General features: G+C 39.0%; 1 protein-coding gene across 4 annotated transcripts in view; it reads right to left on the bottom strand.

Annotated features, from left to right (window-relative positions):
- TSPAN12 (tetraspanin 12) overlaps nucleotides 1-24,849 on the bottom strand; it is a 51,127-nt gene extending 26,278 nt beyond the window's left edge. For 3 of the 4 annotated variants that reach the window (XM_062566799.1, XM_062566809.1, XM_062566818.1), the window contains exons 1-4: nucleotides 24,717-24,849; nucleotides 24,083-24,219; nucleotides 9,140-9,222; nucleotides 8,338-8,473 (exon numbers count right to left, since the gene is read on the bottom strand). In XM_062566799.1, coding sequence (XP_062422783.1) covers nucleotides 8,338-8,473; nucleotides 9,140-9,222; nucleotides 24,083-24,148 — 285 coding nt within the window. In that variant the 5' untranslated portion in view covers nucleotides 24,149-24,219; nucleotides 24,717-24,849. Of the gene's footprint in view, nucleotides 1-109; nucleotides 294-8,337; nucleotides 8,474-9,139; nucleotides 9,223-24,082; nucleotides 24,220-24,716 lie in introns of those variants that run through there. The other variant, XM_062566829.1, reaches the window with a different exon arrangement.
- Between the last annotated feature and the right edge of the window lie 2,602 nt (nucleotides 24,850-27,451).

Raw genomic sequence — 27,451 nt, 5'->3', positions numbered from 1 at the left:
TTCTCAGGTAAAAAGAACACATGCTGCAGCCCGTACGCATCCAGCAGCAAGTGTCTCTAGTAAACTAGTGAAAAGGGCAATATTAGACAAGAAAAACAGATAAATTTACCTGATATGACATCCACTCCATATTCAGTCTGTGGCAACAAGAATGGAGCTAAACCACGATTCAAGGCATGCCTCACTGGTGAGGCTGGACTGCATTTCAGACAAGACACTGAGGTCTGACTGGGCTTTGTGGTTCTGTTTAATCATTCACTCCTTCCTTCCTGTGACTCTCCTGTTCCTTATTCCTTTTAGTGGAGAAAGAAGAAACTGGGTCAACAGGCAACTGAAGAAGAGAAGCTGGCAAGGAAGGAGGGAAAAAAGCACTACAGTAGCAAAGCCACGTTATCATCTCAGCAATTCCCCATCTCTTCTTCTCAGTCAAGGATACTTTCCTTATTCTTACTCTGATATCACTCCCAGCTTTCTGTTCTCACTACCCCAAGAACCTTGTACAACTCATGCCAGTCCCTGCCCTTTCTGTATATCCCTAGTACCCATTTCCAACACTCCTCTTCACCAGCCTTTCTGTTATCACCTGCCCTCCCCATCCATCAGTGAACATCGCTCCAGAACCCTTTTCAGCCCTGGTAACATTTCAGCTGTTTCTACAGCCCTGAGCATCAATGACATTCAATGACTTGGAGAGAAGAAACAGTATAAACAGCATAACAAGCAGGAATAAGGAAAAACAGGAACAAAGATGACAAAAGCAGTAAGACTTGCTCCAATAGTTTCAAATCATGAGACCAGGCAGAGACACTTCATAAAACCAAAAGTCAAGAAATATATCCCAAAGCCCAGCCAAAGTATCTGTCCTTATCAGGTGAGCCTAAAAGTATAGTTTACGGAGAAAAAGTTGTCACAAACTCAGCAATATGCTTCATGCAGAAAACATATTGGAACTGCAGAATGGCTACTTTCCACAGATGTTTTCCTTTCACTTAGCACTACACTTGTTTCCAAAACGATGAGCGAGTGGCTCTTTACTCTTGCAAAAATGCACAGAAAAGCCTGTTCTGATGGACAGCACCATAATCGCACAGTCAGACCTTGCTGTCATAAATCAAAGCTGTTTTCCCAAATAGCCTTCTAGTTGTTGGACAGTTCTTTTTACTCTGAGTGGTTGGTGACCACATATAATAATAATACTCCGCTGGCTCTGCCCTTATATTAAATGAGTATGTGTACAAAGCAGCTGTTAGGTGCAGGGGTGAAGGAAGCAGATCATCACTGTGAACACGACAAACACATTTGGAGGGAAGCCAAGCACTTACAGCAAGACCCAAACACTCCCACTAGCTCAATTCCTGTCTTGCTCCCCCCAACCCCACCACACACAAACACATACACACATTTTTCCCTCCACACTGTTAAAATATGCAGCTGCCCATTTGCTGTTCATTCAATAGACAGTACTCTTCATCTCTAAATGCCTCCCGGGAAGATATTAAACTACCCAAATAGTATTTCTTATCTGTAAGCTCCTTCTCCCAGCAAAGAAAATTATGTACAGTTCCAGAGCATTGCCTTTGAAGAAATTTTATAAATACATTCACAATGATATACATTTATGTTGGAGAAGGTAAGGTCAAAAAAATACAGCTCATCAGGCAGATTTAGAGGTTAGCATTGAACCCTAGTACTAGTGTAGTCTATTCCACTATATTGATTGGGGAGTCCTGTAGAATGTACCATCTCCTGAAAATCCAAGCTTTATTCTATAGCAAGATTTTGCAAAATTGATTAGTATCACCAATACAGTTCTCAAAATCCAAAATTTTATTTGAACTAGAAATACATATCTGAACAGGTAAGAAGTTTACTTTCTATCCTATGTCAATGCAAAAGCATGTCTGATAACCATTAGCACAAATATCTCCTCAAACAGTTCACTTTTAGAGCAAAGGTTAGAAATGTGGAAGACATTAAAAAAGCTTTAGTCTTGTATTTATTGTCTGTAGAAAGTTGTACATATCTGAAACTACTGGAGAATAAAAAAATCCGCAAACTTTAAATGTACTTCCTCCTACAATTGGAACCTCACACAAACAGCACTTAAAAATGCAAGATAAATCCCTCCCAGGATGACTTGGATGGGGACAAACTCTTTTCAGTTGTCCTGTGTGACAGGACAAGAGGCAATGGGCAGAAATTGAAGCACAGGAAGTTCCGCCTGAACGTGAGGGGGAATTTCCTCCCTGTGAGACTGACGGAGCACTGGCACAGGTTGCCCAGAGAGGTTGTGGAGTCTCCTTCTCTGGAGATCTTCAAGGCCCGCCTGGATGCAACCCTGTCTAACATGCTCTAGGTGACCCTGTTTGAGCAGGGAGGTTGGACTAGATGATCTCCAGAGGTCCCTTCCAACCTTACTAATTCTATGATTCTATGACTTACTAGCAGTTACAACTGATGCAGTGTAGCAAACAATTTAATCGTTCATAACACCTACACATCCACATGGATTTAAATGGCTGCACGAGTACAGAAGAATTTATCCCAGAATGTTAATGTGAATCAGTAGTTCAGAATCATTATTGGAATGGATTTTACAGAAATCACTTTCAACAACAGTGTATCTACTTGAGTGAAAAATTCATATGAAACAGTCACATTCTTGTGGTGTTTGTCGTATGTCTCCAGCTTATGTATCTTACTGAAATGTGAAAATTTTCATTTTTCCCTCTCTTTATGACATATTTGTCTGCTTTTCTACAAAAGATCAGTTTAACTTAGTAGTGGTTAATCTGCTTATGTTTCAACTCAATCATTAGACAACTTGGTCTGTCAGGTTCCTATTTATAATCAGGTTCTTTGCTCACACCAACAGGGTCTAACAACATTTAGTTCCAGACAATACTTATTTCTCTGCCAACTTTATGATAAAAAAATCACTAAAAAGATTTGCCCTACTGACTATCAAGTATTTCTTACAGTTTTTCCCTTTGTGAAAACTTATCTAGACAAATTTGAGTCCTGTGCTATGTGAATGCTACAATTATGGAAAACTCATAGTTATAAATGCTCAAATTGGTAATGAAAACTCCAGCCAGGAAATTTTTTTCCACTAGGAGTTTCATGAACCTCTTTGTCAAGCAATAGAGAGTTTATTCTCATTCTCTTAATGAAATAAGAACTTCAAGAAATTCTCACACTCTTAAGGTTACTATTGAAAAGAATACATGCATATACTTTTTTTTTTTTTTTTTTTTTTTTTAGTTAGGCTATGTACACAACAGATTTTAACAAGAATCCAAAATGTCTTAGAAGATACGGAGAGAAGGAATGTTAATTTAAAAAAAATAAATAAATAATCTTGCTTGAAAAACCTGTAACAAACACCACAGAACCTGGTATTTCACTTCTCGTCCTTGAACTGTTTATACCTTTCATGCCAGCCCTTTGGAGGAGTCCAGATCTTCCAGTTAAAGCTAGCATCACTGTCTACTTCTCTAAACAAACATGACCAGGAACTCATCTCATTCTTAGGCCTCTATCACATGAGCAACTCAGATTTTCTCCTCCCCCATCCCAAATGCTGTATGCACAACTTTCCAACATCTCTTTTGCTTTAGCAGCCTTCCCCAAATCTATAATACAACAGCTCCTTAATAAATTGCAACTGTATTCCATGGCTATGAGGATGAGAACAAAATTGCCCTCATGTGCTGAGCTGAGCAGAACATTTAATGAACTTGAACTAGCCAGTAGTAGCAATAACTAGTAGCTACCCAGTTAACATATTGGTGACAAAAGGATTCAAACTGAAAAGCATTCCCAGTTTTGTAAGCTATTTCTATTTGTAAACTAGAATCTTTCTTTAAGATAGATTACAATATAAGTACAGAAAAGAAGAAAGTAAGACTCCAGTAATCAACAAAACAATTACTCCAAAAAGATGATTTGAATGGTAAATATTAAGGAAAAGTCTTCCTCTGATACTTTGGGGAAAATATCATTTCTGAAAGTGTTTAAGCATATGGACAGAACTATTAAGTTGGTATAATTTTGCATTTTGTCAGATGCACTGAATTTGCCTGTTAAGCAGCTTCCTACTTAGGAGAAAATTATTGTAAACTAAACTTATTTGGGCAATACAACTTTATTTCAGAAACAACATCCTTTCTAAAGGCAATTTTCTAGATACAAAAGGCAGTTATGGATAGAATTTCTTCTGGGCTTCTGAGTAACTCCTCTCACTGCACATTAGAAGAACACAGAATAGAAGATTTTCATTTGACTAGGAAAACATAAAGTCATTTTTAAATGAGTTATAAATTATTTCAGAAGAAACTGCAAGGACTAAAGAAATAATGTTACATTCACGTACCAAAGGGGATCTCACAACTTATTTTAATAAACAAAACACTGACAAAATGAGACCTAAGATCCCAGTGTGATTTTTTTGCCTTTTTTTTTTTTCTTAATCTGGTCTAATACAGTTCAATTCAGCTCTAAATCTTTAATCAACAACTTTTCACTGTACGTTATCTCACATTATACAATAAGTGCATGGCTGGAATTCTCATGTAAGTCATATCCAGCTAAAGGCATGCTGAATTCTTCAGGAATCATGCTCTCTGCAGATATTCTATTTAAGAAACCTCTCAGGTATTCTCCTCTGAAATGGGACATATGTCACTGGTGGCAGCACAGGCTTGCAAGTGGAGAATGTGCTTTCTAGTAAGGTCTTGAGAGCCCATGTCTGGCATGCAGAGTCATGCGGTTGGAAAGAGACCATATTGCTGCACTACGAAAAGACATGAGATACGGCCTTAGCTGTAGAAGAACATAAGGCAGCAGCCAACTGTGAAATTCTCATGCTCAACCTGCAACATGTAACAACTCTCAGGCACCCTCTTCACAAAATTACTAATTCTACAACTAAATGCTACATTTAAACCTCAAGAAGTAAGAATTAGACAAGTTGTATTTTATACTTCTAAATCAAAAATACTTAATACCACATTTTTTACATTAAAGAGTCATACTACGAAAAATTGTATTTTTAATTCATCATGTTTCGCTCTAGAGGATCAGTACAGCAAGCTGTAGAAATTCTGGATGTTAATTATTATGATGGGAGGGGAAAAAAAAGTCATTTATCATATAGATAACAATCAAACCTACCTATCTCAGAGGATTCATCCTAATACTTAAAGCAGTCAACACTGAGGGAAAAAAAAAAACAAAAAACAACAAAACACCAGCAAGATAGCTTCACACCATTTTTTTTTTAAATCTGCACCTGAAATAGTCACTTCTACATGAGTACTTTAGTCATTTGCAACACGCATACACACACACACACACACACACACAAATCCCTTGTAGATACTCATAGTACATACGGGTTCTTTATACCACTAGCCCTCATGAGTACATATTCTTGAAGCATTTTGAATTCAATATTGCAACTATAAAAATGCTAGTTCTACAAATAATCCAGAGTATACATTTCAGAAGACTGAATACATATATTACATGCACACATACACAGAGCAAGATTACTACACACAGTCGGAGATTGAGCCGGTACAGATGCACCAGATTTCATTTAACTAATTTGAAACTTCCACAGTTGGTCAAATGACCACACATAAGCAATAGAAGGTGATATATTATTGTCTTCTCATGGTTATACTTTGTCACTATTAAACAGAGTAAGCACATTCAATTCATATTTAGGTCAATATGAAGCTGAAAAGTTCTAAGCATTTAACTGCAAGGTGAAATTTCAAAAACAGATTAATATATGTATTCAGTTGTATTAAAAATATGTGACATTATGATATATACATCTTATGGTCCTTATGTTTTATTAGATCTTCTGAAAATCTAAGTCAAATAACAACACTGAATTAGTATGCTGTCAGGAACATCAAGATTTGGTTCCAAATATCTTTGGATGTAGTCATTATAGCTGTTCCTGTATTTCAACAGGAAAAGTAAAATCATGATTGAGGAAGCTGTTAATGTTTTACATGAAGGTTCTTTTCTTTTCTTTTAGTTTATATTGTTTTACAAAGGCTCATTCTGTTGAACTATCACTTCTCTGATTAGTCTGATGAATGAAGCATTGACTTACGTCTGTATATTTCTACAGTGTAACAGGATTGTACTCATTTAACAATTAATCAAAGACAGTGACACACTTAGAAAGATATCATTTAGGTTTTGCTTATCAGTTTGGTTAGCAAGAGCAAATTCTCAGGCTCCCGAGATGAAATATTGCAAGCTAAACTATAAAAATGACTTGTCTTGATTTAGGGTAATTTGACTGCTTCAACACACATTAAATAAATTTACTTGCAGATGCATTAAAAGCTATAAATGATTTCTTCTTTTCACTAGCAGTTTATTTAAACTGAAGGCCAACAATGTTTAACTTTTCTTATTCTTTTTCAGTTAGTTATGATATTTCTTTTAAAGGTTTATACTAAAAACTATAACTTATATTTGTTTTCCGTTAGTATGTAATATTGGTCAACATCATGTAGTTGCTTTTGCCTTTTAATTCACTTTAAAAATTATCACCACCATAAAATCAAAAACACTATGAAAATAAGATTATAACCTTACAATAAAAACTAAGGGCTTCACAATATCTTTAACATCTTTTAATAGTTTCATTATTTACACAAACTAATTTACAAGGTCCTTTTCTTTTAAAATATGTAAATAACATTATTAGATAAATAATTACATAGTATGAAATTGAAGTAATCCGTTATTTTCATGCAAATACTCATATCTATGTAACATCTTAGAACTTGCTCCCGCTAACTGTAATATTGCAAATTTAAGCCCCAGAAACAAAAAAAGCATGACTTGTATTACTATATTCATGTTTAAATTAGATTTTTTCCTTTATTAATTGCCTACATTAGTTATATAACTCTGAAACTATAATCTTCATATTGTACTGTATGCTTAACAAATATTCAAAAGGAGAAACAGCATTTGCTGTCTTGCAATTAGAGAACACTTGTAACTACAGACCTTCAACTGGAAGTCTCAAATAAAGCTTAGTCCAGCCTTCTCAAGAAAGCCATTTTAATACAAAGCCTCGGTACATTTTTCTAACTGTTCTAGCAACAATTAGAATAATTTCTATTAGATAAAAAAAAAGGGGGGGGGGAGTTGCATAAGTTTCAGACAACTTCTCACTTTTATTGTCATCTTGTGTAAAACTTGTGGATCTCATGTAGTTTAGATCCACAGTAAACCGCAACAATAGACTCTCTGGGAGAGCCCAGCATACACTGTGGTGAAAAAACAGCATGATCTCAACTATTCCTGTAAAAGGCTCCACCTGGATAATCTCAGGAATTAAAGGATTTTACCTGTCCACTTTCTCCTGCTGGAATTATGGTATTCATAAATCTGATAAACCTCTCTCACATGCATTGCTCCCACGCTCTCAGGCTTAAACACTGCTTGGAATCCCACTAATACCCACATTAAAAGACTGAAGCCCAACTCTGTTAAGGGCTAGCAGACAAGATTTCTTAGAAGCATATGGGTACACAGTACTCCTCAATTTTCTGCCAAAAGCTTAAATATTTTTTAAAACATAAAATCTACAAAATCTCTGCTAGCATTTTACTGTCCTCAAACTCACTGCATTCCAGATGATGTTAAAGGCATTTGGCTCCCTGGACAGTCCAAGCCTCAACACATTTAAACTGTGCATACAGTCTAATGGAAGAGAAGCTATTGCCCTTTTAACTGCTGTTTGCTTAGTTATGCAGCCTGCAACTGAAGAAGAAAGCTGGCTACTTGAAATTGATTTTAAAGTTGCTTACAACAAATTGAAACTGCAAAATTCCAGATTCAAGTAAGAGAACATAAAGACTAATTCTGAATATATTCAGAAGGTTTATCAGCTACAAATGTTGTTACTTTACACCTGTAATTGACAGTATGGATAAAGCAAAGTCTGGGTTATCTACCCATTTAACAGCCAAGACTCAGGACAGTAGCATAAGTTTTATTTCAGAGCTCATCTTCCTATAATTATTAGTACTTAAGAGTTTGAGGTCTTTTGCTTTAGCAATTCGTCAACTACTAAACAAACTAGACTTTCCACAGATGAGACATTGCTTGTCTTTCAGTCATAACATAATGCATTCTAGATGATAAATTCTTTCCCACTGTATACTTTGCAATCGTTAACAACAAAATGATTAAAAAACCCCACAGTATTTATGTAGTGCCAGTGTATTGAATTTTTCTTTCATTGTTTAAGTAACACAGAAGTTAGGTGTTTTTAGAGATTACGAAACATACCCAGACAAGAAGCAACAGATTTCTTTTCACTGTCCCGCAGTAGCCCAACATCCCAACTATGATAAGGAAACAGCAAACAGCAATCATGACTGGATGGACCACAGGAAAATATGTCAAAATGACAGCCTCCTCTACCCTGAAGCAAATCAAAACCAGAATCAAAAAATTATGATCACACAGACAAATTATACAGTAGAAAAAAAATGCAGTGTAGTCATTAAAATTGGTAGATCAGTGGATATACTGCATAAGTTTCACAGAAATCACTTCTACATGGGTTTAAAGTCAAATGCTGGTTTTGGGTAGCATAAGGCAAAGCATAGCCTGAAATCTCTTTGGGGCAAAGGCAATCTTCCTGTCCTTCAGTTATACAGTATGGAGCACAATGAGGCTCTGTTCCATGACTAGAGCTCCTAAAAGCACTGCAGCAATAAAACTCACAACGTTCTTAAATCTCTGGACTGAATGAAGTATTCAAAACTATAGAGTAATAATAGGATTACATATTGGCAAATGGCCAAAAATTGATCCCTCTCAGGACAGTCAGGCAATGGAATAAAACAAGATTAAATTAGTATGGCTTTCCCCTCTCTCTAATTTCAGCTGTTTCTACAGACTGCAAAAACTGCAAAAAATATACCTTTTAACAAAATAATAATTAGAATAACTGAAGTATCATAACTCCATAACTGAAGGTATCATAACTCCAGAAACCTTAATTAGTAAGCCTGCTACACAGAATTAACTACATATACCATAATCATTCAGCTACACAGATTAGTAGGTTTAAGGAAAGCCTTACCTTGTTTCTGCAGTTAAAGTGAGAACATTATTCAAGTAGTCTCTCATCCAAGCAGAAACACCTAACACACTGACGGACATCAACTAAAAAGAAAAGATGAAGTTACTTACCATGTATTTTAAAAAATTTGCAAGATCATTCATCATTTAAACATAGGATAAATCATCAGTAACATCTGTCATACAATCATTTATCTGAAAAGAGTATTTTTCCCCAAAACTGTGCTTGTATATGCTTAGTGTTGGTTAGTTGCCCAAGTATTTGAGAAGCCAGTGACAATAATCTTCTCTTCCAATATGGGTAATTAATGCCTAGAATATCTTTTCTTCCCCCCAGTGGAGTGATATTGGTATTGTCTCAATCCTTGCCACTGCACAACGTGGCACCAAAGCAATAGATGGAGGATTTACACTACTAAGATCAGTCACCCCAGTAGAGCTCCCAGATCATATCCACCAGTTTGCATGAAACAGTGAAGTCATCCACAGGCACATGACCCATAAAGAAAAATCTGAAGCCAAATAAAGGATACAACAGTACCGATACATTGACACATAGGAGAGGAGGTAAATCCTGTGGTTAATTCCAGAGAATCAAATTCTCTCTTATTCCGATAAAGGCTGACTTTGTGGCCTTGAACATACCATGAACTCTGTGCCTCAGTTTCCTGAACTGTAAAATGACAACAAAACTCACTTCTCTTTTGACTTAGATTAAAAAGTCTAGCTCAGTAAAGTGTTTTGATGTCCAAATTCTGCGTATGTCAAAATTTAGGTGCTCAGTCATATAGTACCATCGCTAACATTTGTCTAACTCCCAGGCACTTGAGATGCATAAAGCCAATACACTTTCATGAGTACTGTTCCTACAGCAAATAAAACCCTGAGAATGAGCCTACCTAGAACTGTCACCACCTTCATAGAGCTCAGTTTCTGTCACCTAATGCCTATCTTATACTTCAGCACACTTAGGAGCTTGAAGTAGAGGTTCTTGCCTCTAATTTTCTTGAGAAACCAAACCTGAATGGCATAGTTGGAACCCCTCTACCACAGGCTGGCAGCACTGGTTCTTGTGCTGTCCTGAAATCAGAGGTGCTACTACAGGACAAGGCATTCATGGTAATTATCAATGTGGGTAGTACAATTACAGGCCTGAGAACAGAGCTAGCAGCCAGTATTCCCTTCCTCCTGAAGCACACAACCGAAGCTGTCATCCCCCTGCATACATTCCTGCTGGTCCTAAGAATACTGCACTTCTTCCTGCATATGCCAAATGGACAGAGTGCTGCTCTCCAGCACAGAAAGTGAGAGATGTAGGTTTGAACTCCTCACAGAGAAGGAGAGAACAATTAAAGTTTTCTATAAAATGGAGCAAAGTTAAGGTTACTAAATATCACCATCTATTTCCCAAACCATTTCAGAGAATACAGTTGGTTTATTATACCCAAAGGGAGAATTTAGACACAGAAGGCATGAATATCAGTTCTCACACAGGCACTTAACTCTGAGCTGTAGTTCATGGGCTGAGCCTGGTAAACTCAGGATTTCAGAATTATTGTTTTCTTCGGCTTTTCCAGTTGACTAGTTCAGGGAGGGAGACATAAGCATACTGGTTCTCCCTAATACTATTCCTCTCATGTACTGTATAAAAGTATGCTAGGAAACCTCTGCATTATACTAAGCTTCTTAAATCAATGAGAAACATGAGTCTCCTCTGCCAGAGTTGTCAGTCCAAAATTTACCCAAATTTTGCTTCTTCCATCTTTGTTCTGGAAGCAGGTACCTCCTGAACAGTGTTTCTACTATCTAAAGATCCAGAAAACTTAGATGAGTAGTAGCAGCTCCTTTGGGGAAGATTTTCATTATCCCTTCCTTAGTTCAATGGTATTAGTTAGCTTCCTACATGTTCCAATATTTCCCTAAAGTTCTTATGAAGAACTAGTTAAACCTGATTCAAAACCAACATATTAGAAAAATTCCTCTGTGTCCTTATTGGCATCTTGGAACGCTTTGGCTTTTCCTACAGCATGCTTTCAGCAGGCTATTTCTGCCTTTAAAATTTCATGAGAAGTCTCAGTGACTAATCTGCTACTTCTTTTCAAAATCCATGCATAAAATACAGAATGCTGCCTTGGTTCTGGGCAGTGGCAGTGAGAAGTCTGGGTGTTCAGTATGCCGCGTGCACACTCCTAAAAGTTACTGCATGCTACACTACTACTACACACATGAATGTCAGGGCACATGACATGGGATCTGTTTTCATTGGTGAAACAGTAGGAGTAAAGAGCATTTGCTGTTCTATTTAACTGGTAATTCAGGAAGCTTCAGAAAAAGGTTATTTGTTTTTTTTAAAAAACAACAACAACAAAAAAAAACACTAATTCCCTCCTAGCCAAACTGATGAGTACTTTCACAGAATAAAGCTTAAGACGTATGTTATGCAAGGAATAAAAAACATTTTTCTAACACAAAAAGAGGTACAAAATACTGCAAGCATACAGACCACCATGGTCAAGAAGCTTTTTAATTCTTCACATCTCCCTACCTGTCCTGTTTATATACACAGAGAAAGTGTTAGCTAGCATTTCCACTCTATTTAATTTATAGTAAATTATTTGAAGTTGAGATAAATCTGGCTTCTGTGCTTTACAGGACAGTCCTCAGAAAGAACACTGAGTCCAGTAAAACAAAAAAACACTCCTCGTCAACTTTTCCTGAAAGTCAGAAGGGCCTGCTGAGGTAGCAGTATAGCAGTATCATAAATAAATTTTCACTTCCTAAACAAATTCTTTCTTCTGTGTTAAACTGGTAGACTGCCCAGCCCCAGCTCTCAATCAGAAACTCACAGACTGTACTTGCTTTATTTCTGCACTGTGCACATAGCATTACATTCCCACAGAACAACGAGAGGCACTGGATATTTTGAAAGGAGGTAAGATATTGCTCCTTCAGAGAAGGTAAGATGCAGCAGGCAAGAGAGAGTCACTGCAAAGAGCCTAAAGCCTGCAGGTTATTCAGAAACCACAGTGAGATCAAGGAGCAGCAAGCCAAAACGCAGAGGGGACAGAAAACCCTCCTAGAGACCAAAAGAACTGAGCAGAGTTTCCTGCCACTGAGAGCTATTCAGTTGGCTAGAAGAAAGAAACTGCTTGAAAAGGCAAAGCAGGAAGGAGGAGAATTTTTATTTCTGCTCTGTCTTCCTAAGTTGCTTCTGGTTTTCTCTACCTAAATATGTATTTCTACTCAAATGAAACCTGCCTGTTTATGCTTAAAAGCCTCCCTCTCATTTCCTGAGTGATGGGATGATCATAATATTTAGCAATAATGTAACTAACACTAAAACTATTTTAATTCATAAGAACATTCTATATGAAGAATAAGAATTCTGTATGAAAGGTCTCATATCTTACTCAAAATCCTTTTAGGCATCTATGTCCCCACAACTGTTTTCCTTCAGTTTAAGTAGTTAATGACCAATTATTACCATTTCTTGTGGGACATGCATTAAATGAAAGAAAAAAATCATTCTGGAACCATTATCATAACCAGGCTACAGTTCACCTGCTCACCTATCCTGGACGTGCTCTGGATGATCTTGCCATAGTATCTCCTACACACAGGAAAGTAATTTCTGCCAGGCTTACAATGCAAGTACAGTATCAACACAATAGCTAGCCCAGTATTACTCTAAAAGCACAAAAGTCCAATGCCTTTATCATGCTGTTACACAGATGTTAGACACGGATTTCCTGTGCAACCTTCTGACAACTGGAAAATTTTATGAGAGGTATCTTTGCACCTTAGTTTGAAAAAGAAGACTCTAAAAGTAAATCACTGTTCTAAATAACCTGAAAGCCAGAGTCCTGTAACACACCGGATTTACAAACATGAAGGTCAATAACAATGTCAGATGGGATAGCACAAAGACCTGGCTCAGAAAGAGTATACAAATACTGAAGAAGCTCTTATAAAAAGGAAAACTGCATATAACCTAGCAAATTTTGTAGCTTTTAGCCAGAAAAGGTAGTGCTGTGAAAAAAGTCACACACTCCCCTCTGATCAGCAAAAGTGAGCCTCTGGACAAGAAAACCATGAGGGATGAAGGGATGAAGGATATGTTTCCAACGCCAGTCTGCCCTGTGCAATGACCTATACTTATTTCAGTGACAAAAGACTGTTATTAAGCATTAGGTCTTATCCATCAAACTTGTCTTGTCTGCTCCCCCACTTCTTAGCCACAAGGGAATCACAACAAAAACAAGACATAAGCACACACAAATTTCACAGTCTCCTACTTCTGAGTCGAAATGCTGTTGAGCAGCATATGTCCTGCCCTGTAGAAACACTAAGTCTCCTCAAGCAGGAGCTGAAATCAAGGAACTCAAAGTGTTTGTCATTTTACAACACCAAAGCCAAAGGCAAAACTTCAGCTTATCACTGGAACTACACTGACAGCAATACAATCCATCCAGTCCATGGCTCAGAAGGCAATAATAACAATCTTCCAGAAGACCTTGGTGTGCATCCCAGCCTTACCAGCAAAGAGCACCTACATCTCTGCAATTCATTGCAAATTGATTTTCAAGGACTCATGGGAACAGGCAAGGTCCTGATTACAGTTTTTGTGGTTTGCTTGGAGGAAGGGCAAAAGGAAGCCTTAAAAATTGGCAGACACTACTTCAGCCATTGTTTCATGACTAACTTGCATGTAAGATATTGATCAGTTCGAAAGCTGTATCAAACAATACGCTTGAATTTAGCTAGAAAAGGCACAAGTTTATGAAAAAATACCAAAGTGATTTTCACCACATTAACAGTTACATCAGCTCACTAAAAAGTCTGCATCCAAACCTCTCTCATGACACTCAGTCTGCTATGCTGTAAACATAGTATGACAGTAGGCAGTAAAACATTTTTGTTACAGATGGCTGCACAAGTCACTATGTGTTTCATTCTAAACCGTCACAATATGGTATATAACCATCAACATGAAACTGAAGAGTTTATAAAATTGCCTGCTCTCATATTCTATCTTAATTATATTTTCACCCTGATTAAACAAAGGTTATAATTTATATTTTTATACAAGCTCTCCAAAAACCAGCATGTGTATCACATATTAACATATGCAACTTTCTCCATTGATTTATAGTCTCAGAAGGCTTTAATTTCAAAACATGTTATAAATGTTATATCCAATGATGTACTCAAAATATTAGGAGTGGCCATTTCTAAGCACAGTTTAAATCATGCAGTAAAATGAAAATATCCACTTTTTTATTCATTAAGCATACATTTTAAGCCCTTGTTGTTACTCTCCTACTCAGTGTCTTTGAGGCCATACCTAAACTGCAAAATAAATCTGTATTTTCAATTAATAAATGACCATGAATTTCTAAATTCAAGGAAGCAGGACTAACTGCTCTAGGTAACTGCATACCTGTTGTCATTCTCATCACCTTTCTTTATTTAAACATTCTAACACCTTCATTTTGCTCAAATCATTAAACCTGAGAAAGGATCAAAAATATGTCCCATATTAAAAATCATATGCATTTCTTTTTATCAAAATAAATGGGGTAAACAACCTCAGTCCACATTTTGATACCCCTACAAAATGCTGAATAGCAGCACCCAACAGCAACTTACTTTTCAGAAAAAGGCCTACAATTCCAATAAAATTACTTTCAAGATATAGTAAAACTCATCATGAGAGAAGCTGTCAATGTACCCTTTAATTTTACTACAGAAATAGTCCTTGAGAAATGTTTCCTTCTAAAATTGATTTGGGTTACTTGATCTGTGACTTATCAAAAATAAAATTAAATAAATAAATCACTACAAGGTCATGAACAGAACATGTTGCAATGTTTTCACAATTAAATTCAATACTCAGATCCCTGAACAAACACAGATGACTCAGTTCACTGGACAAACACAGACAACTACATTTTTTTGCAAGAAAGGGGCATAAGGACAGGGAAGAGATCTTGCTTTTCTGCACTGCCTGGTAAAAGCACACAAATGTTCATAGAAAGGAGAATAGACTACAAAAAAAAAAAAAAAAAAAAAAGAAAAAGAAAAAAAAAGAAAGAAAGAAAGAAGGAAAGAAAGAAAGAAATTCCCCTATACCCCATTAATGCATCTTTTATTCTGAGGACATGCCAATACGTCCTTTTAGAATGTTCCTGTACAAGGTCATGCCGTAGTCTCCTCCCACTTACAAACAGCCCAGGCATGTACTTATTTGCACTTTGAATCCAGGTTTGCTTGCACAGCTGCAACTGAGTTAACAACCTGATCTGTGGCATAGGCTGGAACTTGCATATTTTGGCAACTAAGGCAAGTAAGACAACTGCCGGACCACTGACTAATGCATCATTCTCTTGCTTCTCCTGGGAAGAAAGCAAATTCTCCAATTATCGACCATACAAGCATCCTACAGCTCCATAAAAAGGACTGTGAAACGAGAACTCAAACAAGTAAACAGGTTTTAAGTACAGTTAGTCTAACAGCAGGTTATTCTGAGTGTCAGACGAAGGTATTAATATCTGTTCTGGGTAGCATAAAAGCACATTAAAAAGAAAAGAGGGCAGAGAAACTGTACCTATGTCTGTACTCATCCTCACTTTGACTCATTGTACTTCATGTATCTTCTCAGGTCACGCTTCATGCCACTTTTCCTCAAAATGAGAAAGTAACCTTCTCATTGTAAAGGAACAGTATCTTTGGAACAGCAAAGGGATGTGCTGCTGTTCGTGGGTAATTTGTAGCAACGAAGAGAACTCAAATGATAGAAATCAATAAGATATGCTTTCATAAATACACAAGATACTCTTAACTACATTTTAATGAAGTGCTTACTTTTGTTCAGAAATGGTAGTCAAACTCTCTTGGATCCACAGATAGCAGGTAAATGACTATTAAATCCAACATACAGAACTGGAAGTCTGATGTAAGAGAACAGTACAGATTTTCTGTGATTGATAAGGCCTATATACCAATTTGTCAAAGGTACCTCATTCAATTTCCCTGTTTCACTTGCGAGAACCCATAAACACATGAAGATCACCAAAATTTAATTAAGTCATACATCCTTATAAAAACCACAAGAAATTGGCTGCACCCTGTATTTTGTAAAACAGCCAAAAATTATTTAAAGCTTAGTATTATTCCTACGATCCATCTAGTATTTTCCCTATGCAAAATTTTCAAGGTACAGAAACAGTGTCTATGGTTAGTGGAAAACTAGGGAAACATTTTCTACATAAAGAAATATTGATTGAAAGAAAAAAAATACCTACAGTAGAGATGGATATTTCTAGTTCTGCTGGAGGTCATAGATTATTAGTATAAGCACCTGGTTTGAAATATGTTCTTTCCTTTGAGCTACTGGCTCAAACCTACTCAGTACTAATTTGTGCCTTTGTCTTTCAAGTGGATACAATGAGTTCTACACTGCTAATTGTGAGAATTTTCCCCTAAATGCATGTGGTTTCACTAACTTCTGAATGCTAATTAAGGAGTATGTTATTATCACTTGTAAATTAAGTTTTTTGTTGTGGTTGTTTTTTGTGTTTTGCTTGTTTGTTTGTTTGTTTTAATCCTAACCAGCATCACACTGAGCCTCTCTTCCTTTCAGGGCTGGTTTGCAGAGACTACTCTACTAGTTCACTCTTGGTATACCATCAGGAGTGACCCATATCACCCATGAAGATATGTGGGATGAAAGGTCCTGTAGAGGTAGATGCAAAATCAAGCTATGGCTGAACTCTGCTTTACTGTGTTAACTCATGGCCTGGTAATGTATTGCTTGTCTGCACCTTCCCTATTCAAACAATAGACCTTCATAAACCCAACAGGACCATCAAGATCAGTCTCTTCTCTTCCCTAGCAGCCTCCTTTACTCTCCTCCACCTCAAATATATTCTTTACAGATCTTCCTCACAGAGACTAACATCTTATCGAAGGGAAAACAAAGGGATGTAAAAAAGAAACCTGTTCAGTTGCTTTTCTAGATTTCAAAGTTCCCAAAGCTAGCACTTGGTCCTCCTCTGATTTATAATCTGTACAGCTCCTTCCAAAGAGAATTTTGAATCTGAGTTAGGCTTTTGTGTGCTGCCATAGTGTAATGATGTTGCATAAATAATGCAGCCTACAGAAATCAAAAAGGAAAAGTTTTCTCAAGGTCAGTATTAAAAGCACTGCTAGTTCTTTAAAACTCCTCCTATAGCTTGCTCTGCTGAAAGCATTCCATTAAATGACACTGTATTCCCACAAAAGCTGGAGTTTCCTTCTTGTATAGCTTGTAGATATTTTCTTTATACAAGAGTACTAAGAAAAGCACATTTTAATTACTCATATCTCTACACTGTAGTAAGTATAGATATGTAAGTGTAGTACACTCTACTAAACGTAGAGTGTATTAGGCTAGGATAAGCTCCATGTTTACACTGCTACAAGTACCCAACCAGGAAATGTTCATTTCAATGTTCAATTGCCATTACTACTCATTTACATTCTTTTAAAATTTGGCCCTAACTCTATTAATCCCAGATATCCTCAAATCTCATTGATGTAGGCGACATTTGGAAAGCAGTAGGAATACAATCTCTACTCAAAATTTGCTTCCAAGTAAAAAAGGACTGACCGATTGCCAGGACACAATAAATATGGACAATGAAGCAGAAAGATTACAAGATACAATGCATATATTTAAGCTTGGAAAAAGAGGGAGATCTGCTGCTTCCAATCATCCTTAGTGCTTCCTTGTGCAATTCTAATATTCCCTTACTCTATTTTCACATATGAAACATATATTCAAAACTAGAAGACTTAAAAGTGTGCAGAATGGCTCATAACAATGGGAAAAACCTAACTGAAAGCTTCCTGTCTTTCATTTTAACTAATATTTTTTCAGCAAACACAAATTTAAGATGTATGCAAAACAATTTCTCCTATCTGTCAGGAGCATTTACTAGCTGTGATCACATAATCCAAATTAGATGGTGCTGCTACATCCTAAAATCTAATGTGAAGGAAAGCTTATGCAACGCTCAACAGGAACAACATACCTCTAGGCACAAAAAAAAACATCACAAGGTGAAGGATGAGGCAACATTCCTGGCTTGGCTTGAACATCCAGTAACACTGCAAATCATCTGTTAGGAGATGCTTAACACATATGGTACAGTCATCTGCAACTTACAGTCTTGATTTGCCCAATCCATTATGGTACAGTCATCCTCAATTACAAGGGATGTACAGGAGTAGCTGTTCCTCCTTTCCACATTACATGCTCACCAGCAACAAAATAAGCTGACTCAGTTTTCTGATGACAAAAAGCTACATAGGCTTTTTTTGGTATGTTAATTATATTTTACTTTTTTAAAAAGAATTGACAAAATAATTGTTCAGCTTTTCTTTGTATCACTACCTCGCTATTTTGACTATGATTTTTCACAGTAACGTGTGGACAAGCTGCCAAGAAAAGTAAAACAGGCCTGTGTCTCACAAAGCTATTCCTTTGCTTAACTTCCTACTATTGCAAGCAGTCAGGACATCAAATTTTTGTCACACTCAGCATTATTTTCTAGTTCATGTTCCAGAACACTTCTAAGGGCTACTGTCCCTTGATAAGCTCTTGTGTTATACCTGAGCCCTTATAACAGGTTGGCTGTGTTCTGTGGCTGGACTCTTTCTGTAACACAAAGTTAAGGACTCCCTGGTATATACTGCTGCGAAGAACATATAAATAGGAAGGGACTGCAATAAAGATCGATTTGCAACACTGCAAAATGTGGTGAGGGAAAATTATATAAGGACAAGTTGTACGGTTTTTGAAATGAATGAGGATGCTCACATTAACTCCACGACTGTTACTGAGTTTGAACAGTGTTAGGGTCCTGCTGATAAGGAAGAGCCCCATCATAAGGAAAGATCTGGTAGTTTCAAATTGCATAAAATATGTTTATAGAGCTATCAAAATCAATCTTCTCCAAGTACAGACACACATGCTATCTAGAGGTAGTAGAGAACAGTATTACCATTAAGAACAGAAAATCAGGAAGTAGTAGGAGCTTGTCTTGTCTCAGGTACCACTGAGAAGATCTGCTGAAGTACTCAGTCTTGACAAGAAAAATATTAAATCGTGTGTTTTCAGAACGTCCTTTTTCTTAGACTTTTCAGAATGCAGTATGCTGCAAATGGCTGTTTTACAGAAAATGAGACAACTGCAGAAAAAAAGTTGAGTCTCTCTCTCTCTTAAATTAGGTTAAGACATAATGCTCATCTCTGCATGCAGGCTTATGTCTGAATGATATTCCTTGTCTAGTGCACTGTCAAAAACTCGTATGGACCCAAAAGACAGAGCAGTTTCTGAAACTGCAACTCCCACTGCTTTCAATAAGACATTTTCCAGTTCAATAAATACAAGGAAACAGCTTCCAGAAGGCCAACATCAGGTCTATACCATATTCGTTTCCTTAACCTACAAGAATTGGAGCACTGACAACAGTTTCATTCTCATTTGAAAAGAAATTGTCTTTCAAGATCTTCTGCAGGTTGCAGTACCAGAAGTATCAATGCATTCACAAAACCTCTATTAAGGTTGCCCCAGACACTTTCTGAAGAAGTAAAATTTATTAGTCCATTATCAAAACAGGATGAACCACTAAAACACATACTTTTTCAGTTGATTGCTTATGGATTACGTGTAAGCAGCCTTCAGGCCAGAAACGCTTTTTAGCATAACAAACACCATTTCTCTCTCTCTCTCGCACACGCACTCCTACCATTCCACAACACAGCTCATTAGCTAAGCCCAGTAAAAACAGTTTCCGTCTTTCCAAAGACAAAGCCTGCAATTGTACACTTATGAGTAATATTCTGGAGAAGCTACAAGGATCACAGCATAGTGAGTGATAAACTTCTGTGCTTTCTTTGTCACAGACAGCAGCCAAAATATGAAGACATCAGCATGTTATGGCAACCATCTGCATCTGAAGTTTTTCAGCCAGACTGATGGTCAGATTAGCCAGTTTATTTTAACACCTTCTTAAGGAGCTTCATGTGCACTAGTCTGCCCTCATCAGGTAGGTAATGAAAAATGCTGGAATCTCATTATACACATGCTGGAACAGTTGCATATATGACACACTTGAAACTGTTAAATATGCCCCCTTTGAAACTAGATAATCAGCCTGTACCACATACAGTGGTTATAGATTTTCTCAGAGTTTTTGTCAGGGCTTCAAAAGTAAAGAGTTCAGCAGACTTGAGGCTGTTTTTTTTTTTTCAGTTTAAAGGAGAAAACAATCCTCTGTGCAATATGCAATTAGATGGATCAGAGCTACCAGCGGACAACACTACAATGACATACGCAGAGAATGTCCTCCTAGTCTGGCGAGGATTCTCCAGTCATGATTTAAAAAAGCCAACATATTTTTTTTTAAGTTGATTGCTTATAGATTACATGTAAACAGCCTTCAGGCCAGAAACCTCAAAAAGCATAGCAAAACTAGCCAAAAAAGATGTTCACGTATCTTCAATGTTTTCAGTCAAGCGCTGATAACTGACATAGCAGTCAGCCACATTATCAACAGATCTGAATGTCAGGAGGCAAGATCCTTTTGAATGAAAGGAAGCAGGAGAAAGGAGAAAACCCTGCAAGAATAAGCTTTAAGAGAATTAAATGTACACATTCTAAATTGTGAGGTTTGTATCCACACTAGAATCATACAGACATTGCTCTAATGTATTTTAGGTATGCTGCTGTCGTGTTTTATCTGCTAAGGCAGAACCTACCATATTCACAGCTCATGAGGAATGTGGCTGCACATTTTCAAGTGGCTGATCTAATCTAAACTTCCTGCCATCCAGTCCATAATCTGAGCTGGTATTTATCAAAGTAAGTGCTAACATAAGCAAAAGGGAAGCTAAAGCTTTCCAAATGGGAGGAAGAGCAAATGCAAGGGTAAAATGCAGTTTCCTGTATCCCCACACCAGTGGGCAACCACCTGTTATCGGGGGAATATTTCATAAGAACATTCTGGCTAGTGAGGTAATAATCTTATATTCAGAAAAGTCAATGGTGAAACCCCCACTGATCCCAACAGGAGAAGGTTCAAACCCTGAGAGAGAATGAGACATGGGAGATTTCATAAAATGATACATTTACAATAAGCAACTAGTACCAGGTTTGTCTTTAGTTGTGAAATACACATCCGAACAGGACCAGATAAGAAATGGATTAAGGTATTACACACACACTCCTCCAAAGAAATCTGATTAAATTTTAATACACTTAGCTGCCCACCCACCATTCATCCTGCTTCTTACCAAACAGTTCAACAGACACGATCCTTTTTTTTTTCAAGCTACTGAATAGTTGCACTCGTCTGCTTTTTAAAATTATCAACTCCAAATGGATTGGCCAGTTTTTCTGTTTTAGTTCCACCTCCTTTAATTATTTATAGTGTGGAAGACAGCATTATTTTCTGCAACATCCCTGGTATAACTCATCTGCTGACACTGGCAGCACTTATTATTTAATTACATATTTTTTTTAATTATACTTGCTTTGAAGATGAGAGTGAGAAGTATCGTCTTCTTCCCTAGGACTTGTTTTTATACCATGATAAATTCAAAATATTCCCTTTCCTATACATACGACTAAGAAAGGTTACACTTCCTAGTTAAGTGAGTTACAGGACATCATTATTTAAAGATCAAAAAATTCTGAAGAATAAATAATAATTTCTAGACATTAATGCTTTAAATAAAATCTTGAAAACATGAATTAAAATGGACAAAGCAACCGCATCACCGCATTATGGATATATAAACTGCCTACTGTTGTTTTATTACCAAGCTCACAGTTCTCTACAGCTACACGTTTTAGATCTGCAACAGAAATACAAGCTGAATAATGAAAAGTCAGAAAGAAGAATCTGACATGGAAAGGAACTTAAAATTCTAGTAAAGGCAGCAAACATTTAAATCATCTGAGTGAAACAACACATGCCTCTCCTAGCTCCACTTGTGTTTCTGACACGTTTTCTTCTTTACGTCTGCTCCCTGCTTACTGCCTCTTCCCTTATCCAGCCTTAACCTCCTTAAATTTATGATCCACATCCAGTCTTTGTCTCCCTAGAGAGGAACTGGGATACAACCCACTAGTCCCTTCCAAAGATAAGAGCAGAATTTCCTACAAAAGCAGAGAAGTTCAGGACTGACAAACAGAGCACTCTGTTCAAGAGTCAAGGCCCTCATCACCACACAATAGATCAAGTGACACAGTGTCACTCGAGGGGGTATAACCTTGCTATGTTTAACTTGGGTACCACTTAAATAGCTGCAGCAGCTATGGAAAGCTGCCACCGAATAATAAATTTGATGGAACACAGAAAGCATCAGGCAGGGAGGGAAACGGAGGAGACGAGCGGGCAAGTTTGAGGGAACAAAGGCGGTGGTGAGTTAAGATGTCAGTGGGGACAGATGAGAATGGCTCATGGCAGAAATCAGGGGAAATCCAGAGGAATGTGGAGAACAAGAGTGGCAGGACAGGGTGTTTTCACCCACGTGGACATCTATTCACTGTATTACAATAGCACATGAGCAAAAGTCAGAAGCTGGGCCCAGATCAGATGAATCCTGGTAAACTTCAATCTTAATCAAAAGAAAAATACGGGCCCTTGGATTTTGTAAAATATCCAGTGAAATCTGCATATGATGTGATAAATAATTCCACATCCTTCTAAATAACAGAAGATTTTTCTCATCAGCTGTCACGGGACTTTATTCCTTACCAAACAGCTAACAAAACACTGCAGAAATAAAATACCTCTTGAGATATTTTACATCTCTGCTAAACACAACATATAAAGTTACATACATTCAGCAGAATCTCTCCCAGATCTGAGATCACTTTACATTATACAAAAAGTACTGTTTTGTACCAAGGGCTGTTTAACAGTTTTCCTCTCTCATTCAAAAAAAAAAAAAAAAAAAAAAAAAAAAAAGAGGGAGGGGGAGATCTCCACCTTCATGTGATATTCATTCATTCACCGTATTCATACGATTTCAACTTAATCCCATTATAAATTATTCTTGGTCCAGACCATGTGCGCTCCACACAACATGCCCAGCAGGTCTACAGCACCTAACAGGTCAGCAGCTGTGAAAGGGTATGGCATGGCATGCCCGTTACTCATTCATTCTCCTATACTTGTCCAACATAAACCTCAATTATATGGGTGAAGCACATTTCATTTGGTGCAAGTGACTGAAAGCTGAGGAATCTCCATGTGTCTGGAGCAGTGAAAGTTTAGGAGCCAGTGGTGATCACACCCACTTCTACTAGAGAGCCTGAAACTCTGCTGCTATAAATACAGCTTTGACTTAAATGCTGAAACAAAAAGAAATTACAGGCCTCATCGGAACCAGTTAGGATGTAGTCACTAAACACACTAGAAAGACTTTGGGTAAAGCCTTTAAGGAGTAACCAACGCTCAGATACCTGCGAGAGCTCAGAGTTCAGTTCAGGTTATGTGACGCTTTGAAATGCATTGAGTGAAGAAGCCACAACGCCCTGGAAAATTTCCCTCCCTACACACTTGTGTGCATTATAGCTGCACAAGTTCAAAGGCATATTTGTAACACTTAGTTAATATCAAATCTAATTATACTTGCAACTATTTTCCAAAGTTTTTTTTTTTTTTTTAAATGATCCTCATTCCATGACGAGAACCGTCTGGCACGTGGCGTACATCAAAGGCACAGCAGTGGGCAACTTTTCCTCCTTCAGCAAGTGCAGAATGCAGTGCCGTCACCCAGCTAACGCTCAGCTGCACCCTTCGGCGCGTTACCTAGCGGCAGGGGCCGTAACCCGAGCCGGCAGGTTGCCACCTGCTCGGGCGGGGGGGACCCGCTTCGCTGGACTCACCCAGAAGAGGAGGTTGAGGGCGTAGAGCAGGCAGCGCAGGCACTTCACCGAGTCCTCCCTGGCCATGGCGAGCCCCGGCCGCAGACAGCCCCATCCTCTCACCACATCCTCCCTCCCGAGGCCAGGCCGCCAGCGCCCTGCAGGGAAAGGCGAGCGGCGAGGCGCGGCCGTCCCCTGGCCGCCGCGCAGGTGGGGGCACAGCCCGCGCGGCCCCGGGCGCCGCGGCCGGCTCCGGCGGAGCCCGTCGGGCTGCGGCGGGGCCGCGCGGGCGGAGCGCGGCGGCCGGGGCGAGCCCGGCGGCGGCGGCGGACGGGGCGGCCCCGCGCTCACACCGGGTCGCCGCTCACCGCCGCGGCGCCGCTCCTCTCCGCCCTCGCAAAGCACGCGAGCACACTCGCACGCACGTACAAAGTCACTGCGAGCCGCCCCACGGCTCGCACCGCCTCTCCACGAGGCGAGGGGGCTGAGCGCGGCGGGGGCGGCCGGCCGGCACCGGCGCCGACACCGGCGGCGCAGCGGCAGGAGGCGCGGCCGGGGCGTCCAGCCCCCTCCCCGGGGGGACGCGCTGCCCCGCCAGGGCGGGAGGAGGGCGGGGGGCAGCGGCCACGTACCGCCCGGCGCCCCCGTCACTCACTTGCTCCGGCGGGGCCTCATCGGGGCCGGGAGGTGCCGCGCGGAGCCGAGCCGCTCGTCTGCGGCGGTGCAGGCGCTGCCCGCGGCGGGCAGGGCCGGGAAAGACCCGCGGCCGCCCCGCCGCCTCCTCGCCCAGCCCGCAGGGCTCCGCGCAGCCAGGCAGCGGCCAGCGGCGCGGGCGCCGCCGCGCATGCGCCGCGGCCCGCGCCGGCCGCCCGGCGGGTCCTAGAGGCGCCGCCGCAACGCCGCGCTCCGCCGGCGGCCGCGGGGCTGGGCTGGGCTGGGCGTGCAGGCCCGGGCAGCGGGGGCCGGAGCGGGCCGGGCCGGGCCGGGCCGGGCCCGCGGGGCTGGGCGGGCCCGCGCTGGGGCAGGGGCAGGGGCAGGGGCAGGAGGTGGCGGCCTGCTGTGAAAACGCACCTGCAGGCCGAAACGGGCATCGCCGCTTGGAGCGCTTCCAAGTGCCGTCGGGAGAGAGCTGGGGTTTCGTTGTGCTGAGCTGAGCCCACCTGCGTGGCCTTGGCTGGCAGAGTCTCAACCACAGGAGCATCGCTGCCCCCGCAACGCGACCTGAAGTCACGGTCAAACCCCAAGTTGTAGCTGTTGTTCTGGGATTTTTTTTTTCCTTTAGGGGAAAGGGGAGACTTTGAGCAAGTGGCTTAAACACTCTTAATATATATATGAAAATATATTTGAAATAAATATAGAGAGAATGTTTATGAAAACCTCCTCCTCCTCTGGTATTTTGGCCCAGAGTGGCCAAATATCTTACCAAACCTCTTTTTTATTTTTTTTTTTTTGGGGGGGGGGGCAAGATTTCACAGACATTTCACAAGATTCAGCACCATTGCATCGGAAATGGAGCCTAGCTAAAATGGAACCAAGATCGGATTGTTAACGGCCCTGTAGCGGTTCCTCTAGCTATCCGTGTGCAAAAGAAGGGGCTGTTGCGTTGAGAAAGGAATACCTGTCTCAGTAAAGGCCTCTAAAACTCTCAGACAGTTACAGGGAAATTGTTTTAACTGTAATGATGCTGTCTAAATCAGAGCATTCCTATTTTGAGGAGTAAAAGAGCAAAGCAGCAAGTTTAGAAATGTAGCTGTATTGAAGAAAGGTTTTTCAGGAAATGATTTAACAACTGGTAGTGAAAACTGGGAAGGAGGAGAAACAATGTAATGAATTAAATCTAGCTCTTGTGAGGCCAAAGAAAAATCTGTTTCTTGAAGCACTAGAAACATGACCTAAACAAGCACACAAACACCAGACATTTGTATGCTTGGTACTGACGCTTCTAGTGTGATGCCAGCTATGCTTAAACTTTTGCAATTTCACTTTGTTAGATATAAATCAAGGCAGACAAATCAGAATCTTCATATGTAGCTATCTTTGCTTAAAAAGAAGGTAAAATGGGCATATATGCTTGCCAGATTGGAATGATTTTACATCAAGTGAAAATGACTAGTAAAGTTCAAAAAATTAGAGAATTAGAAATGTTGTATCTGAATATTCTTTTTTCTTTGACATTTGATAAGCTGAGAGCTTTAACTGTAAGTTTTATCCTCTTTTCTGAAATCAAGACCTCATCTAGAAAGTCCAATATGCCACATCTTTTATCTTTAGTGAATGTTACTAATTCTATACCTAAACAAGGAAAATTGAACTAAGACTGATATTTTTAGAACGTGACACTACATTCATTATGGCATTTACATACTGTTCATTCCTTTTATAACTGCATACTTTACATGAACACAGTCATCAAGACAGATCTTGTACAGTATGGTGTTTTCCATGAACCAATGCCAGTTTACAAAAAGAGTGTCAGTTTACAGTTTAGCTCTACTTTCAGTTGAGGACAATACTGTCTGTTATAAAGCAAATTAAAAATAATTAAAACTGTGTCTGTGTTTTTGATTATTCCTTGGAAGAGAACAAATCACCTGAGCCACAAAGTTTCATAAAAAATATTAGCACTACAAAAATATTCAGTTTTCTTAGACCCAGTTGCTGTTCTTTAAACATGCCTAAAATGCCAGATTTGAAGTTCCCTTATTTGTGTCAGGTATTTTCTGACTTAACACTAAATTATTTTCAGTGCCTATGGAACTTGAAGAAAGAGGAAAGACCAGTCTCTTAGACTTCTTTGTTAAAATTCTACTAAAAATGACTCTTCAAAACTATATATATCTGAGTTACTAGTTTTTGATGTATTTGGTCATAAGAGGTGCTTTAAGACTAACTCTGGTTCTTTTTTAAAAAAAGTCCATTACAATAACTCTATCACAAACATAAAGAGGATCACGAAGTTGGTTTAAGAAATTTTCCATTCTTTTGTTGCTAGCTGAAAAATTACATTGTCAAGAAGAGCTTTTACACGAAACAAAGAAAACAGGTCCCACTTATTAATGTCTGCCAAGCTCTACAGGGTTCAGGGAAAGGTCCCTTAGGAATACTGCTTTCTATGAGACCGTCAAACTTTGTGAAATTTCCACGATGTCAACACTGGGAAAGAAATTTACAAAATGTTCCCATGCATTCAAAGCAGTAACTTAACCGGAAGTGGTAGCTGATCATCCAAAAAAATCAGGGAAGTTATGATGCTATTTCATTAGATTTTTTTTTCTTTAGTTACTTCAGACTTTATTTAGAGCATGTGGAAGGAGGGTATTTTTGCAAGCAGCAATCTAACAATGAAGCTTTTTGTATTTATAATTTTTTGAAATAAGACTTTGCTATTTG

The sequence above is a fragment of the Rhea pennata genome, chromosome 1, assembly GCF_028389875.1.
Source record: "Rhea pennata isolate bPtePen1 chromosome 1, bPtePen1.pri, whole genome shotgun sequence".
Classification (NCBI taxonomy): Eukaryota; Metazoa; Chordata; class Aves; order Rheiformes; family Rheidae; genus Rhea; species Rhea pennata.
The sequence above is the reverse complement of the archived record's forward strand: the minus strand, read 5'-3'. Positions and strand labels throughout refer to the sequence as shown.